Source organism: Culex pipiens, chromosome 2 (genome assembly GCF_016801865.2).
Source record: "Culex pipiens pallens isolate TS chromosome 2, TS_CPP_V2, whole genome shotgun sequence".
Taxonomy (NCBI): domain Eukaryota; kingdom Metazoa; phylum Arthropoda; class Insecta; order Diptera; family Culicidae; genus Culex; species Culex pipiens.
In genome coordinates this window covers 180215812-180230960 of record NC_068938.1, presented here as the reverse complement: position 1 = coordinate 180230960, position 15149 = coordinate 180215812, and the positions used below count along the sequence as shown (strand labels likewise).

At 37.0% G+C, this 15149-nt stretch overlaps 2 protein-coding genes across 2 annotated transcripts; both read right to left on the bottom strand.

The window, feature by feature from the left end:
* Positions 1-813: 813 nt before the first annotated feature.
* On the bottom strand, positions 814-15039 carry LOC120420290 (CD151 antigen). The gene is made up of 4 exons (XM_039583288.2): positions 14807-15039; positions 1785-2024; positions 1328-1723; positions 814-1264 (listed from the first exon to the last, which is right to left on the bottom strand). Exons 1-4 carry the CDS (start codon positions 14867-14869, stop codon positions 893-895), a joined length of 1071 nt encoding a protein of 356 aa, XP_039439222.1. The 5' UTR covers positions 14870-15039; the 3' UTR covers positions 814-892.
* On the bottom strand, positions 2223-2847 carry LOC128092857 (uncharacterized). The gene is made up of 2 exons (XM_052707827.1): positions 2660-2847; positions 2223-2603 (listed from the first exon to the last, which is right to left on the bottom strand). Exons 1-2 carry the CDS (start codon positions 2696-2698, stop codon positions 2223-2225), a joined length of 420 nt encoding a protein of 139 aa, XP_052563787.1. The 5' UTR covers positions 2699-2847.
* Positions 15040-15149: the final 110 nt, after the last annotated feature.

Sequence of the window (15149 nt, the reverse complement as noted above, 5' to 3'; positions counted from 1 at the left end):
TTTCGTTGGGTCACGTTGTCTAAACAATCCGAACTGTTTAGTGTAAGGTTATTGTACCCCAAATAGTTCAAAAATAGTTAGAATCATTAGATTTACTTCAATAAAAACGTCATCATTTGACGATCAGTTTCGTTATGGTTTTGTATAGTGCCGTAACTATATGATAATGGTTAAGTATGTGGTAACTACATCTCTTTTAGTAGTAATATAGTTTGGACTATTCCCCCGATGGTTTTTGATTATGCGGGAAGCCAATTCATTGAATTTTATTAGCGGAAAATAACTTAATTTAAAATGTCAAGCCCAATCAAATTTTTTAAACTAAAAAAAAAACAAACTGCATTATACATTATAATAACAACCATAGAAAAATTCAATATATCATTAAATTCATGATAAAATAAAAATAAAGTTTTTTATTTGGCTCAAACTTTGTGGGAGCCCTCTCTATGACCAAAGAAGTCATTTTGAAAAGAAGCCAATCTTTCTATTGGTTCTCCCATACAAATCTCCATACAATTTTGGCAGCTGTCCATATAAAATGGTACTTAAAGATTCGAAAATCTGTATCTTTTGAATGAATTTTCTGATCAATTGTTGCAAATATTTCGCTGAAATCAAACTTTCGATGGCTATATCTTGAAAACGGGGCCCTCTATAAAAATCTGTAAAGTATTTTTTGATTGCAATTTACACAAAGTTTGAGCCAAATAAAAAAATACAAAAAAATTGTCGAAATCGGCCGATTTTGTAGGAAATTGCCATCAAATTAAATCGTTTCTTTCACAACTTAAATTTTATTTTCCAAATCTATCATTAATTCTATCAAACCGTCCTTAAATTACTAAAGATAAAGGTACTCTCAGAGCACGTCCACGTGCAGAGCGCCCTCCTACACGAGATAACTCTTGGAAATCTGATAGTAGTGCGATCCCGTGTTGAACGGAATCTCGTGCCTCGACTTGGTAAACTCCTGCGGTTGAATGTACGACTCCCGGATGGTCGGCACCGGAATCGGCGTCGGCAGATCGCGCTCGTAGATGTTATCCCGCACTATGGTACAACCTGCCGGACGCGGTAGCGACGACGGTGGCTGCAACCGTTCCGGATTGATCCCGACGGTGGCAGCTTTCCGGGGAAGCTTCGTACAGCTGAGGATGATGCTGAGGAGCACGCAGAACTCGACCACCGCTACGATTAGGCCGGCGCAGAGAAACAGGAAGTACTGCTCGCGGTACCACACTTCAATCTTGTGCAGACAACCCTGGGGAAGAACGATTGAAACGTTGAGAAATGGTTTTAGCATTAACAAGTGTTGTTGACTTACATCCAAGTGTCGGTTGCCTTCGTAGTCGTGCGGTTGAAGCGCTTGGCAGAGGGTCAGGTTTGTCGGAACCGGATCCAAGTAGGCGGAGAACTCGAACCGGTTCTGCAGCTTGCAGCAGGTCAACGGAACGGTCAGTTCCTTCTTGCCCAAACTCTGCAGCTTCCACAGCGAAGTGTCGTAGTTGATGGCCGTGTTGACGGCGCAGCACTCGAAGATGGTTTGGGCCAGGTCCATGGCGGCGGTGAACTGCTCGTGACCGGGCACGCCGTAGCTACCCTGCAGGACCTTCACCATAGCGGTTTCGTCCAGGTTGAGGCCGAGGCACTGCGGCCAGGCGGTGATCATGAGGCACACTCCAAACTCGCCGATCAACAGCGATAGGATTATGAGGAAGTACTGAAAAGACATTGAAGATCTTAGGAATCAGACGATCAAAGTAACCGCAGAAAGAACTTACGATCGTCAGCACGCAGTAGGTGTTCATGCAGGAGGCCCAGCAGCCGAGCAGGGCGGCAGTTATGGCGATCAGGCCTGCTATGGTGAGGGCTAGGGCGACATAGTAGAAGAGGGGTTGTTCAAGCTCTGACAGGGCGGTTTTGTGCTGCTCGGTGGCGGAGATCAGTAGGCGGGACAGAAGGATCCGGGGCCCGTCGGTGAACATGTAGAACCCGGTGGCGAGCAGGGTGACGCCACATAGCTGGAAAAGAAACGGAGAAATTGGTTGAGATTGATTTCTGATATTCAACAAGATCAAACAGCTGTACGGAAATATCTGACCCGACCTTCGTCAAGCCTTCTATTTCTCTAATTTGATTGAACATATATTTGTCTGAAGTTTATCGGTAGAGAATTCTTTTTATTCATCTCGAAAGCATAATCAAACCGTCAGTAGCTCTTAAGCCCCCCTCATTCCACTTTTCATAAAACACTCGTAATGCTTGGAGGTCTTCTTGCAGTAATCGTCTCCGTACTGGTCCGGCACGATCGTCCCAGCGCATTCCAGATAGTGCCGCTTGACCTCCTGGTAATCGGCAACAGTATCCTGGTCGACCCACCAAGCCCTCAACTGCTCCATGCTGATCCCCGTCTCGTCGTCGTACATCCCGGTGATGATGCCGATGCACCGGGTAATACAGGCCGCCTTCGGATCCGGGCTGAACTGGTCCTGGCCGCGACGCGCGCCGGCTTCCGGGCTGATGCGCAGCAGTTTGTGGCAAACGCTGGACACTTCTGCCCAATTTGGTTCCTCGGAGGTAGCGGTGGAGAGCGCGAGGATCTGCGAAGTCAAGTAAAGAATGTTGGGATTCGAAGCACGGTAGAGAATTTAGTTACGGAGGCAAGAGCCAGCAGGGTGATCGGTGAGCACTTCATCTTGGAACTTATGCAGCTGAACTATCATGTCTGTTATAGTTGGACTGCATCTTATACTGAAACTATTGTTTGGTTATGTATTACATTAGTAAATGATATAATAATTAATCTCAGTTTGCCAGGATTTGCTAGGTACATGAACAATAACGTTTGTTTCAATAAGGAAAGTATACACGCACAGGACAAACATACATCAGAATCTGTCATAGCGGATTTGCTACAACAAATGTTACCTTTTATAAAAGATTTTGCAGCAAGTCCGTATATTATTTCTGCCCGTGTGTAAACATGTCAGCGATCTGCATTTCTCACCAACACATGTAATGCTGACGCGTTCTCGAGCAACACTCCAGAGAGAAGAATATGTTGGACAGAGATGTCTCACACAATTCATAAAGTGTCCCTGGCGCGGTGGTAGAGTGTCGGATCGGCAACCAAGAAATTCAATCCTCGTTCTGTTACGATTGTTTTTCTGCAATACAACCAAACAGTCGTCGGTAATTTCGATAATTACCCCTAAATGTCATATCCCTATATCGCAAAAAAAATGTATGAGGACAGTTTTCATGCAGATTCTGATATACTTCCATGCAGATGTGTAGCAAAATGATGCGACCGCCGATTGGGTGTGCTTGAGGACCTTTTTGTGGCCATTTGGATGACCAACACCGTTGAAGTGGTCCATAAAATGGCAATTTTCCAGAGCTGCGGAGTCGGGTCATATTTTAAGCGACTGCGACTCCGGCTTTCTGGGATTAGCCGACTCCGACTCCGACTCCGGCTTTCAGATCCAACTGACTCCGACTCCGACTCCAGCTTTGAAAAAATTGGTGGCTCCGACTTGGACTCCGACTCCACATATTTTTAAATATTTCAAAAGTTAGTTTACTATTATTTCGAAAACATAGATAAATTTGATTATTTAAAAACTCTCAAAGTGGAAAAAACCGGAAAGAAGTTTCTACTTTTACAAGTTTTAGACGTTATTTAAACAGAAATAAAAAACGCCAGTTTTGAAGGCATTTTCAGAAGAACAGTTTGATAAGTAAATTTGGATTTATTTACTTAACCTCAAATTTTAATTAAATTGATTAAAAGCTAAAATAATCAATTGTTATTTTTTAATGATCATTAAAAGAAAGCTGGCCTTAATGATTGATTTAACATGTAATTTAAATTTGCTCACTTTTAAGTTGACATTTATAAGAAGCACAGTGACTATCATAGTCACCTTGTATTTTTAAATAACAATTTCAAACAAACTATTTTTTAAAGCTCCATTGAAATTTTTAATGCGTACATGGACATCACGCCAAGGCTGAACAAGTTTATTATTATAAATCAATGTATCTAAAAAAATCTTCGTGGTAAGAACGCTTAAGGGGTCCTTTTCATATACCCGTTACCTAGTAAATATTTTACCTCGGAATTTTGGATTTATTCGAATTTTTATTTTTTTTTATATATTTAAAAGGAGGCGCGCGATACTTCTTGCATCTTCACCTTAAACGAAGCTTTATGAATGGTCGTGCGCCTCCATGAAAATGTATGAAAAACTTAGAATTGGATAAAAAACAAAAATTCACAGAATAAATATTTTCTAGGTCACGGATATTTTTTTATCTTGAAATCCTGTTCATCCTGAAATCTTGAGATTCGTTCAACGATAATTTGCAACAATATCAAAATAGTTTGCCTAAGGATCAACATTCTCAGGCACTTTTAATTTTTTGTACAAAGTTATAAACAAAATGCGCATGTTGAGTTCCATGTAATAGATTGTTATAATCGTTGAATACTTGTTGGAAGAGTTATCCTGTCAGTGATTTTTTTTGTTTACGATTTCCATAAATAGTGATTATTATTTATATTTTTTGATGTAACTCGTAACTTTTTTCCTGAACATTGATTTACTTAAAACCACCAAGACATTCGCTATCGGGGTATTAGATGACTGTGTGTGTGTGTGTACTTTTTTCAGAAAGAACAAGATTAAATTTGGTCAAATTTGTGTTTAAAGGGTACATAAATATTGGCAAAAGCATGCAGTCAAAAATCAATTTAATGTGTCTGACTACAAAACCAAAATTGTTTTTTTAGTTATGATGATACTTATACTTGGGTAAGAACTGATTAACAGGTTATCATTTCGTCAGCTGTGTGCTATCTTGTGACATAGACCATTTTGGTCGAAAATGAGTTAATGATGACGTTTTGCTATACTTCACAAACACTACAAGATGCTTTAACCCGATTTTGGAAACTCGCTTCCATTTCCCGGATATCGCAATACACACTTGTGACATAGACCATTTTACCATCAAAATGATCGTGCACACTTGTGACACGTCATACATGTTTTTGGAAAATGTGGAAATTTTTTCTTGTTTTTCGCAAATTTATGTTGATACACATTTTCTGAAGGCAATGCAATCTTTTGTTTTTGAAAATATACTGATTAAATCGGTTGAACAATTGATTTTAGTCTATTTTAGTTTGTATGGAAATTATGTGCACACTTGTGACACGTAGTACAATTTTACTTTCGAAACACACTTGTGACACGTGCTTTTCAGATTTTTGATTACATAATTTACTCTATCTTTTAACTGGTGTAACCAAATTAGTTGAAACTTGCAGCGTTTGTTAAGCGATAGTATACGAACCGATTGCTTCAAAAAGTTTGGCTCTACCATTCATAGTTTTGAAAAAAAATATCATCAAACTTTAAAAATCGATTTTCTCGAAAAGTACTAAATGGTCGTTGTCACAAGATAGCACACAGCTGACGATTTAGTGATCTCTAAAAAAAAAATAAAAATGGCAACGCAGCGCAGGCAACTTGAAAAAAATATATAAGAAGTTTTGTAAATAATCTGTTTTAAGCAAATACTAAAAAATCAAAAATAAACATAAGTTTTGTTAAATAAGATAACTCCGACTCCGACTCCAACTCCGGGTAATCAGAAATTTTCGGCTCCAACTCCAACTCCGACTCCACCTAATGAATTTTAGCTGACTCCGGCTCCGACTCCGACTCCAGCTGTTCAAGTTGTTACAACTCCGACTCCGACTCCGACTCCAGGCTTCCCAAAAAGATCCGACTCCACCGACTCCAACTCCGACAATTTTCATGAATTTTCACAAAAACCTCATTTTTCAATCATAATGCTCATAATTCTAATCATAATGCTACACCATTCTAACCGATTTTAGTTGTCTTGTACGCAAATGAAAGGTGATATGTTGGCCTTTTAAAGAAAACTAGTAAGGAGTTTCGAAAAACCAGCCTAAAATTTTGATGGTGTCTGGAACAAAAAGCCGCCCACGTTTAGAAATGTTTTTATCGGATTCCTCGGCCAAATTTACATCACATACTAAAAAATGGAGGAGTCGATAATTTTTTGAAAACAAAATTCGGACTTCGTTTGACCTTGAACCTCTGGGACCATGTTTGCCACTCAAAAATCAGCCATAATATGAATACAAAGAGACTCTGTGTATTCATAGTAATGCATTCTGCTAAAACGCTGAACCAAACCACATCATAATATGAAATACTTTCAAATTTTTCACTTAAAAAAAGTGTTGGTTTAAAGACCACATTTCATGGTCAACATAATCTCCTTGACAAAATTGGTCAATTTTTTTCCATAGTTATGGGTTATGGACACTTAGACAATTTTCGAACACATTGATGATTTCCTTATAAGCAATTCTCTCAGATTTCGGTAATTCGTTTTTTTTTGTATTTGGTGTTTGTCCATATAATTTCCGTACAAATTTGGCAGCTGTCCATACAAAAATGATGAATGAAAATTCAAAAATCTGTACCTTTGAAGGAATTTTTTGATCGATTCGTCGATTGATCGTCTTCGGCAAAGTTGTAGGTATGGATAAGGACTACACTGATAAAAAATGATACACGATAAAAAAATTGGTGATTTTTAATTGAACTTTTTGTCACTAAAACTTGATTTGTAAAAAAACACTATTCTTTATGTTCTTATATGTTTTAGGGGACATCAAATGCCAACTTTTCATAAATTTCCAGGTTGTGCAAAAAATCTTTTATTGTTATTCCCACCTGCCCATGAGTGGTCCAGATCGCAAAATTAAGTGGAAAAGGTTTCTTCAGAAGATTTGTTGCAAACGAGAAGGGGCAACTTTTGGCTTGCCAATCCAAGCAATTTTATCTCGAAATCTTCACCTTCTACTATAAATTTATAGCAAGCATCTGAGTAAATGATCAAAAATCAGTTTTTTGAACGTAGAAATTCAGGGTTGATTTTTAGAGAAAAGTGATGTTCCGAAAACTTTTAGAGCTCTGAAAATTCAATATTTTCATTTTTGACAGGTCAATTTGGACTTAAGTGTCAAAAGTTACATCCTTTTTTAGGTTTAAAAAGTTCAAAGTTTCCATCAAGTTGGAAAATATAAAAAATAAGATCACTTTTTGCGAAGAGTTATAAAATAGTCCATTCAAATTGAAAAGGTATAATAAAGTAACTGCACAGTATTATCTCCAACGGATTCCAATGTAATTTCCCACCTGCAGCGCACCGGACTGGTCAAACAGCCAAACACAGGTGAACATCACGCCGGTATGGCACTCATCTCCGTACAGCCATACGGATTCGTTACAGTAAAATATATATTCATGCAAATAAGCTCCCATGCCACAATGCCACTTTGCCGATTTGTGATTACATATGTGGGAGGGTGTGTGTGTGTGGGAACTTGTCTGTGTGAGCCCCGTGGAGTTGACCATTTGATTAAAATCTCGAATCTCTCGGGCCGGAAAACTCAGCTAACGTGTCATTGTTATTGCCGACTTTATTTATACACTTGCACGGGGAAGGGTGATTTGACAGATGTTGGATGGTTTAATAAAAAATGTTAATTTCTTGACAAATTACCCTTATCATTTCTTTTTTTTCAACCAGCTCCGATATCGCCGAGAAAATTGCTGATAACAAACGACGACGACGCGATCTTTATGGCTCGCTTGCATAATGAGAAGCTGTCATTATGACGTGATGCCATAATGGCGGCGCGGTTTCGATTTCGCGCGAACGCGCATAAGAAAGGAAGGAAAGAAAACAAATTACCCGGTCATGATGGCGGCAACTCGCTCAATTAAAAAGGTTGTTCAAGGTGATCCTCAAATAACCAGGTTTAAACGCCAATAACAGCCGGTCAAGTCAATTTTTGAATGCCTTTTAAACGGTTGGCAACACTGCCAGTTGTTTTTGAGCATTTTTTTGTTGCCATAAAACGTGACAACCCTGATGAAGCAGATTTTCTCACATAGACACACGTGGTGACATCCGCTGTGTGTGAGCCAGGTCAATGTCTGACGATTTGCAAATTAGAATGGAAAAATTTCCATTTGAATGAAAACAAACATGGCGGGTGGAGCTTTCACACGTGCGGAGTCAACGACAAATCAAACCGTTCGTCAGCTGTGAAAATTGCCCCAATTGCATACATTTTTGGTGTAGAAAATCGACAAATTCCACCAAGCTCAGTAGGCGGCCCGGTTGGCAACTCAGCCACCCTCGGGCAGTGCAGCCACCTTGGATCGTTTGTTTTTGCTCTTTTTCTGTTTACATTTCGCACTTTTCACTGAGCAAACACGCGTTTGACTTTTAAATGAGGAAAGGGAAATTTTAATTGATGGCGCATAATTTTATCGCACCCTGAGTTGAGCAGCTCAAAAATTGTACAAATAGCCCTCGTACCAATAAAATAATAAAACCAATTATATATCTCGCAGATAAAAAGAAAAGTCCCGCCGCCCGATCTCGACAGCAAATATTTAACCCTTGTTAAGTCGATTCCAATTAGCGTCGTTTAAGTCGAGTCGAAAATCCATCATGTCGTGGAATTTTTCAAGCAGCAGTGAGTCAAGACAAAAGGGAAAACTGGGCCAGTGTTGCCAAAATTCATCGTGTTTACTCGGTCGCGTAAACGCCTTCCGACTATTTGGAAGATATTTCGCAAGACTTTTGTTGGGAAACTAATCGTGTGGCGGTAGATTTTATCTGACTAATGCTGCTGCCGGTGTAAGATTGGTTGCATTTAATTGGGTTTAAGCCGTGAGGTATGGGTGTTCGTGCGAATCAAGGGGATGGAGTTGAGGTGGGGAAAAAAAGTAGAAGTGAGCAAAAAATGTTGAATGGTTCAATGCACATGCAGACAGACATGGAATTTAAGCGTTTTGTTGTCGGTGAAATTGAATGAGATGATGACAAGTCTGGAGTATTTGTTTTTAAACCATTTTTTCAACGTTTTGCAAAAAATGTCAAATTAAAAATATATAAAATTCAAATAACAACACGCAAAAAATATTTTGTAGAATCAGCCTGTACGAGGTTTGATTCAACAAAAATTTTATTGAATATAATCATCGCAGATTTTGCGTTGACACAAACCTTGATTTTTTTAATTCCACAAAAATCTTTTGTTGTTTTGAAAAAGTTGCTTTGACGTTTAGCGTTGATTCAACAAAAATCTTGATTTTCAAATCAACAAAACGTTTTGATGATTCAAATATGCCTTATTTTTCTGCGTGAAGCCATAGTCTCAACCAAGCTTCCCTGCACCGTGCGGTACACGCGGTTCAACTGTACCTCGGGTTTGCTTTGCGCCTGCTTTGTTCGGTTTACACCCGTACCCGACTCACACGAACCGAGGGTATTTTGGTTCATCGTACCAGCGCACCACGACACTCTCGGTTTGCCGCGTCGGTTTTTTGTCTGGCACTCACCCATGGCATGAACCCGGTATATGAGCCAAGGTGCTTCACTCGTCACGAGCCGAGGTACGTGCCGTGGTACGCGCTGGCGGTACAAAACGGGTTCAATACCACGACACGTACCACGGCACGCTGTGTTCATGCCATGGGGGAGTGCCAGACACAAAACCGATGGGGCGAGCCGAGAGTGTCGTGGTGCGCTGGTACGATGTACCAAGATACCAATACAAAAATGGGTTCAGGCACGTACCGAAGCTAGAAAACCAAACCCGCGGTGTGCGTTGGCACTCTGGCGCATGGGAAGCTTGGTCTCAACATTTGAATGAAAAAAGTGTTTTAAAATGCATTTTACACCTGCCCAGTTGTTTTGCAATCATTAGTTTTCAAAATATCCAAGTATTGAAGAGATTTTTTTTCGTCGTAAAAAAACATTTTGCGGTGCTGTACATTGGAATTTCACAAAAAATTTAAAAATATTTTGATCGATCACAGACATGCTAAATATGATTTTAAACGCAGGAAAATGCATTTCTAATGGTTTTCAGTTTGCTAGACTTTAAAGTTTTGAAGTTTTTTGAAATAATATTTTTTGCTCCCTGATTTTTCGGACTGTCGGGGGCAAAAATATTTGCAACGGCCTAACTGTTTTCCACAAAAAATCGAATTCTCAAAATCCGTATTTTTTTTTTATTATTGGCAAAAACCTGCATTCCGTGTATTTATTTTTTTTTCGAAAAAATCCTCATTAATACCTACAACCTTGTCAAAAACACTGAAGCAATAAAAAAAATCATTTAAAAGTTATTTACAGATTTTCGAAGATTTATAAGCCATTTTTGTATGGGGACCATCCATAAACCACGTGGACACTTTTTTGGGAATCTCGAACCCCCCCCCCTCCTTCGTGGACAAATGTCCATACAAAAAACCTTTTTTGTATGGAGCGTGGACAATCGCCATACCCCCCCCCCCCCCTAAAGTGTCCACGTGGTTTATGGATGGTCCCATGAACAGCTGCCAAAACTGTGTGGAGGCTTTGATGGGTGAACCAATGACACAAAATTACTTCTTTGGTCATAGGGAAGGTCCCCACAAAGTTTTAGCCAAATCAAAATATTGTACGATCAGATCCTAACTGGACTCGGTCGTTGGAAACGTTGGAAATGTCAAAACCTCTCCCCCCTCACTTCGTTTCACCATCCAGCTGCAGCCTTGTTGGCAAACAAACGGAGCACGCGGTCATATCTGGAGCAACATTTGAAAGGGGCGGTACGACATTGCTTTTACGGCCTTTGGTCCCATTTAAACGCGTGTAATGAAAGGCTGTAAGAGCAATGTCGTACCGCCCCCTTCAAATGTTGCTCCAGATATGATGGCGGCATCAAGCCGGAATTAGGGGTGATCTTATGGGTAAAAATGAAACTTTTTTTCAAGAAAAATAATATTTTTCCGACCGAATAAAAAATTTGCGAGCATGTTCAAACTATTATTCCTGATATCGGAAAAGAGATTTAAAATCACAATTATAATCCATATTTTTTCTATGAATTGAACTTTTTCACACCGATTGGGAACCCCTAGGTCTATCCACGACCATTTTCAATGACCGTGAGAAGATGCCAAAAAATGCAGCTACCTACTAACTCCACAATGTATACAGTCATGCCTCGGTTTAGCATGGGATTTTGGTTATATGGGAGAAATTGGCTATAATCGTTCAAAAAATCATGCAAACATAAAAATTATAGCGTTTTGGAATCGGAATGATGTCAGCTATCCATTGTAAATTACATGAAAATTTTCACAAAAATACGTATTTTTCGTGTTTTGTCATGCATTTCAAATGTCATACATTTTTTTTTAATTGCTGAAAATTGTCATAAAACTAAGTAATTTCTAAAAAATACTTCAAATTTCAGTTTTTTGCAATATGGGTATCAAATGATCGGAGTTTATTCCTACATTTCGAGTGTAATAACAACCTGTTTTGAAAATACTAGAAAAAATCACAAAACTACGTATTTTTGAAAAAAAAAACACATAAAATTTCAGTTGGGTAACAAATGATCGGAATTTTTTCAAACATTTCGAAAGTAAGAAATTTTGTGTATTTTTTTAGAAAAATACGTAGTATTGTGAAATTTTTTAGTATTTTCCAAAAAATAATGTAATAGTTTTCGAAATTTATTGAATTTTTCGATCATTTGATACCCATATTGCGAAAAACCGAAATTTTAAGCATTGCTGTTACAACTTTCGAAATTGATAAAAAAAATCCCATCGTTTGCTATCCATTTTTTTTCAAACTGAAATTTTGAGTGTTTTTTTTCGAAAATATGTAGTTTTGTGAGTTTCTTCAAAAAAAATGAAACTATACTTGTAATGTATGAAATATCCCAATCACTTGATACCCATATTGAAAAAAAATGAAACTTAGTTTTGTCATGCATTTCAAATGTCATACATTTTTTTTGAAAATGCTGAAAATTGTCATGAAACTAAGTATTTTCTAAAAAATACTCCAAATTTCAGTTTTTTGCAATATGGGTATCAAATGATCGGATTTTTTCCTACATTTCGAGTGTAATAACAACCTGTTTTGAAAATACTAAAAAAATCACAAAACTACGTATTTTTGGAAAAAAAAACTCACAAAATTTCAGTTGGGTAACAAATGATCGGAATTTTTTCAAATATTTCGAAGGTAAGAAATTTTGTGTATTTTTTTTAGAAAAATACGTAGTATTGTGAAAATATTGAGTATTTTCCAAACAATAATGTTATAGTTTTCGAAATTTATCAAAATTTCTCGATCATTTGATACCCATATTGCGAAAAACCGAAATTTTAAGCATTGCTGTTACAACTTTCGAAATCTATAAAAAAAATCCCATCGTTTGCTATCCATTTTTTTAAAACTGAAATTTTAAGTGTTTTTTTATGTAGTTTTGTGAGTTTCTTCAAAAAAAATGAAACTATACTTGTAATGTATCAAAAATCCCAATCATTTGATACCCATATTGAAGAAAAATTAAACTTTGAGTATTTTTTCGATCGGATAATTGCTGTGTTTTTGAAAAAAAAAAAACTCAACATTTTAGTTTTTTACAATACGGGTATCAAACGATCAGAATTTTCTCATACATTTCGAAAGTTATAACACAATTTTTTGAAAATACTCAGTTTTTTTTTCATAAAACTACGCATTTTTGAAAAAAAAAAACTAAACAAAATATTTTTTTTTACAATATGAGTATTATTAATCATAATTAATAAATGATCGGATTTTTTTTAAACATTTTCAATGTAATAATTTTTTTTTGAAAATACTAAAAAATTCACAAAACTGCGTATTTTTTTAATTTATAGTATTTAACGATTTTAGCCAAAATTCCATAAGCTCTATGTTTCAGTTAAGCACTGGGTCGTGCTTAACCGAAGCAGCTGAACGAATCAAAACCGGGGCAGTGTAAAACCGAAGCGTGCAAAACCGGGGCATGACTGTAAGTAAAATGCATTTCTGGGTTTGGTGGAGAATTACTCAAATCAGCATAATGCAGTGTATTCTGAATAGTTTTCAATCGTCTTTGCATTAAAAACAATAATAATTACAATTTATAAAAAAAATCCTCCCTTGATTTTTAAGGAAAATTCAGGAAGAGGGCATAATTTGAAATAAAATTTGCCATGGCCTAACTCGACAGCCTTTTTTTTTCGTACATTTCTCTATGGCTCAAAAGTTGCGTTTTTATCCCCATAAGTTCAAAAATGAGGATTTTGCAAAATGTAATGTGTATGAAAAAAAGTTAAAAAACGCCAAATTCTTACAACTTTGCCGAAGACATCAAACTGGTCAGAAAGTTCCTTTCAAAAGATACCGATTTCCTAATATTTTTGTACTATTATTGTATGGACAGTAGAGTGACATTAAAAAATGGATTTAAGGGATACCTCCTGGCACGATTTTTTGCCTAAAATAAGTAAGGGAGAGTGTGGAGACTTGATCTCCGTGTACATTTGATTTTTAGCTTTTATCTCGCTAGCGTGTCGTAAAAAATCATTCTGTGTTTTAGATAGTTGTGACCCAATTTCCTTGTACAAAAAAAGGATTTTTTAAATGTTCAGATTGTGTTACACACATTTTTATAAAATGAACTTGAAAAAATCACCGAAAGATCTTCTTCTTCGTTTTTATATGCATCAAAAACAACTTATATTTAATCGACATATTTCTTTTCTGCACGAATTGTTCGATAAACTTATCAACTAAACAAAGATTTCGTACTTGACGATATGACTTGACTTAACGTATGATTATGATCAATTTTGGTCTTAATACGAATATTGAATGTTTTTAAATATTTTCCATATCACACATGTGCAGGTTCATCCCGAGCAGACGGAAATAACTAGGGAATAACATTTTTTTATATTTAAAAATACTATGCCAATAACATTTTATGTTATTTATAACAAGATTTGTTATTTATAACAAGATTTGTTATTCGTCGTTATGATTTTTTTTTGTTATTGGATTGTTATTGTAATTACAGACTAATAACACTTTTAGTTATTCTTCGAACAAATGTCTGTTATTATTTTTTGTTATTTTAACAACCAATCCGATCATCCTAATAACAGTTGGCGGTATTCTTCCATAACAAAAAATGTTATTCCCGAGTTGTTTTGGCTTTCAACCAATATCAGACCAATAACAAATTTCGTTATGATAACATAATTTGTTATTAAACTCTTATGCAAAAATGGATTTTTCAAGAAGATTCCATAACACTCTCTGTTATTTTAACAGTTTTTGTTATTGAAATGGCATGAATTAAGTTATTACCGTCTGCCCAGGATGTGATATTACTGTAATTTACAGAAAATCAATAGTTTGGATGAAAATTTTGAAGCGGGTTCAAGTGACACCTAAAATTTTGCATTAAAAATACAAAATATCCATTAAAAACGCTTGTTGAACTTTTAAACAGCTTGAACCAAAATATCGCTCATAATATTCCAAATAAAAACATAAGCATTTATAATTTTCAATGATGATTTCACCCTTGTTCGACCATCACCGGAAGTAACGAAAGCATAATTACAGCCTTGCACAGAAAAAAAACAATCACATCGGAAGCACCCATCAGAAAGCTGTCCAAGAATTATTCCATTACAAACCCATCCAACCCATTACACATCGCGTCCGACTGAGTCACAGGTGCTACACAAAACGATATTGCACAACGCGGTGGCCCATCGCAAAAGTGTATCACTGGACCGGAATAACACCAAAAAAAGCTCGATGAGGGAAATAAAAGTGAAAAAACACACAAAACCATCATTACCATGAAAATCAAATTGCAACTGCCGAGCACAAACTTGTGATTGAAGATCTTGCTCAGCTTCATCGCGCTCAGCCTCCTTCTTCTCCTCTTTGTCGTCGTTTCTCGTTTTGATCACACTTGCAATTTCGCGTTTTGATTTGTTTGCTTGAACTTCCAAATGGCACTAGTTTTCCACTTTTTATTCTATTTTTGTTGTCACATCCATTTCCATGTAATTTTACATGCTTTCACATGTTCTCTGAACTCATAGAACACCCGAAATCAAGCGAAACCTACTGCGATGCTCACAAACCCCTCCGACGATCGTTACCGCGCGCAAGCCGACAAAGAACTGCCGGACGAT

Bases quoted from the DNA above. Each gene is read 5' to 3' on its own strand.
- LOC128092857 (XM_052707827.1), bottom strand. From the start codon at position 2,698: ATGAAGTGCTCACCGATCACCCTGCTGGCTCTTGCCTCC. The intron at 2,604-2,659 runs GTAACTAAATTC...TTGACTTCGCAG, and splicing joins CCCTGCTGGCTCTTGCCTCC to ATCCTCGCGCTCTCCACCGC.
- LOC120420290 (XM_039583288.2), bottom strand. From the start codon at position 14,869: ATGAAGCTGAGCAAGATCTTCAATCACAAGTTTGTGCTCGGCAGTTGC. The intron at 2,025-14,806 runs GTAATGATGGTT...TTTCTTTTCCAG, and splicing joins GTTGCAATTTGATTTTCATG to CTATGTGGCGTCACCCTGCT. The intron at 1,724-1,784 runs GTAAGTTCTTTC...ATGTCTTTTCAG, and splicing joins CCTACTGCGTGCTGACGATC to TACTTCCTCATAATCCTATC.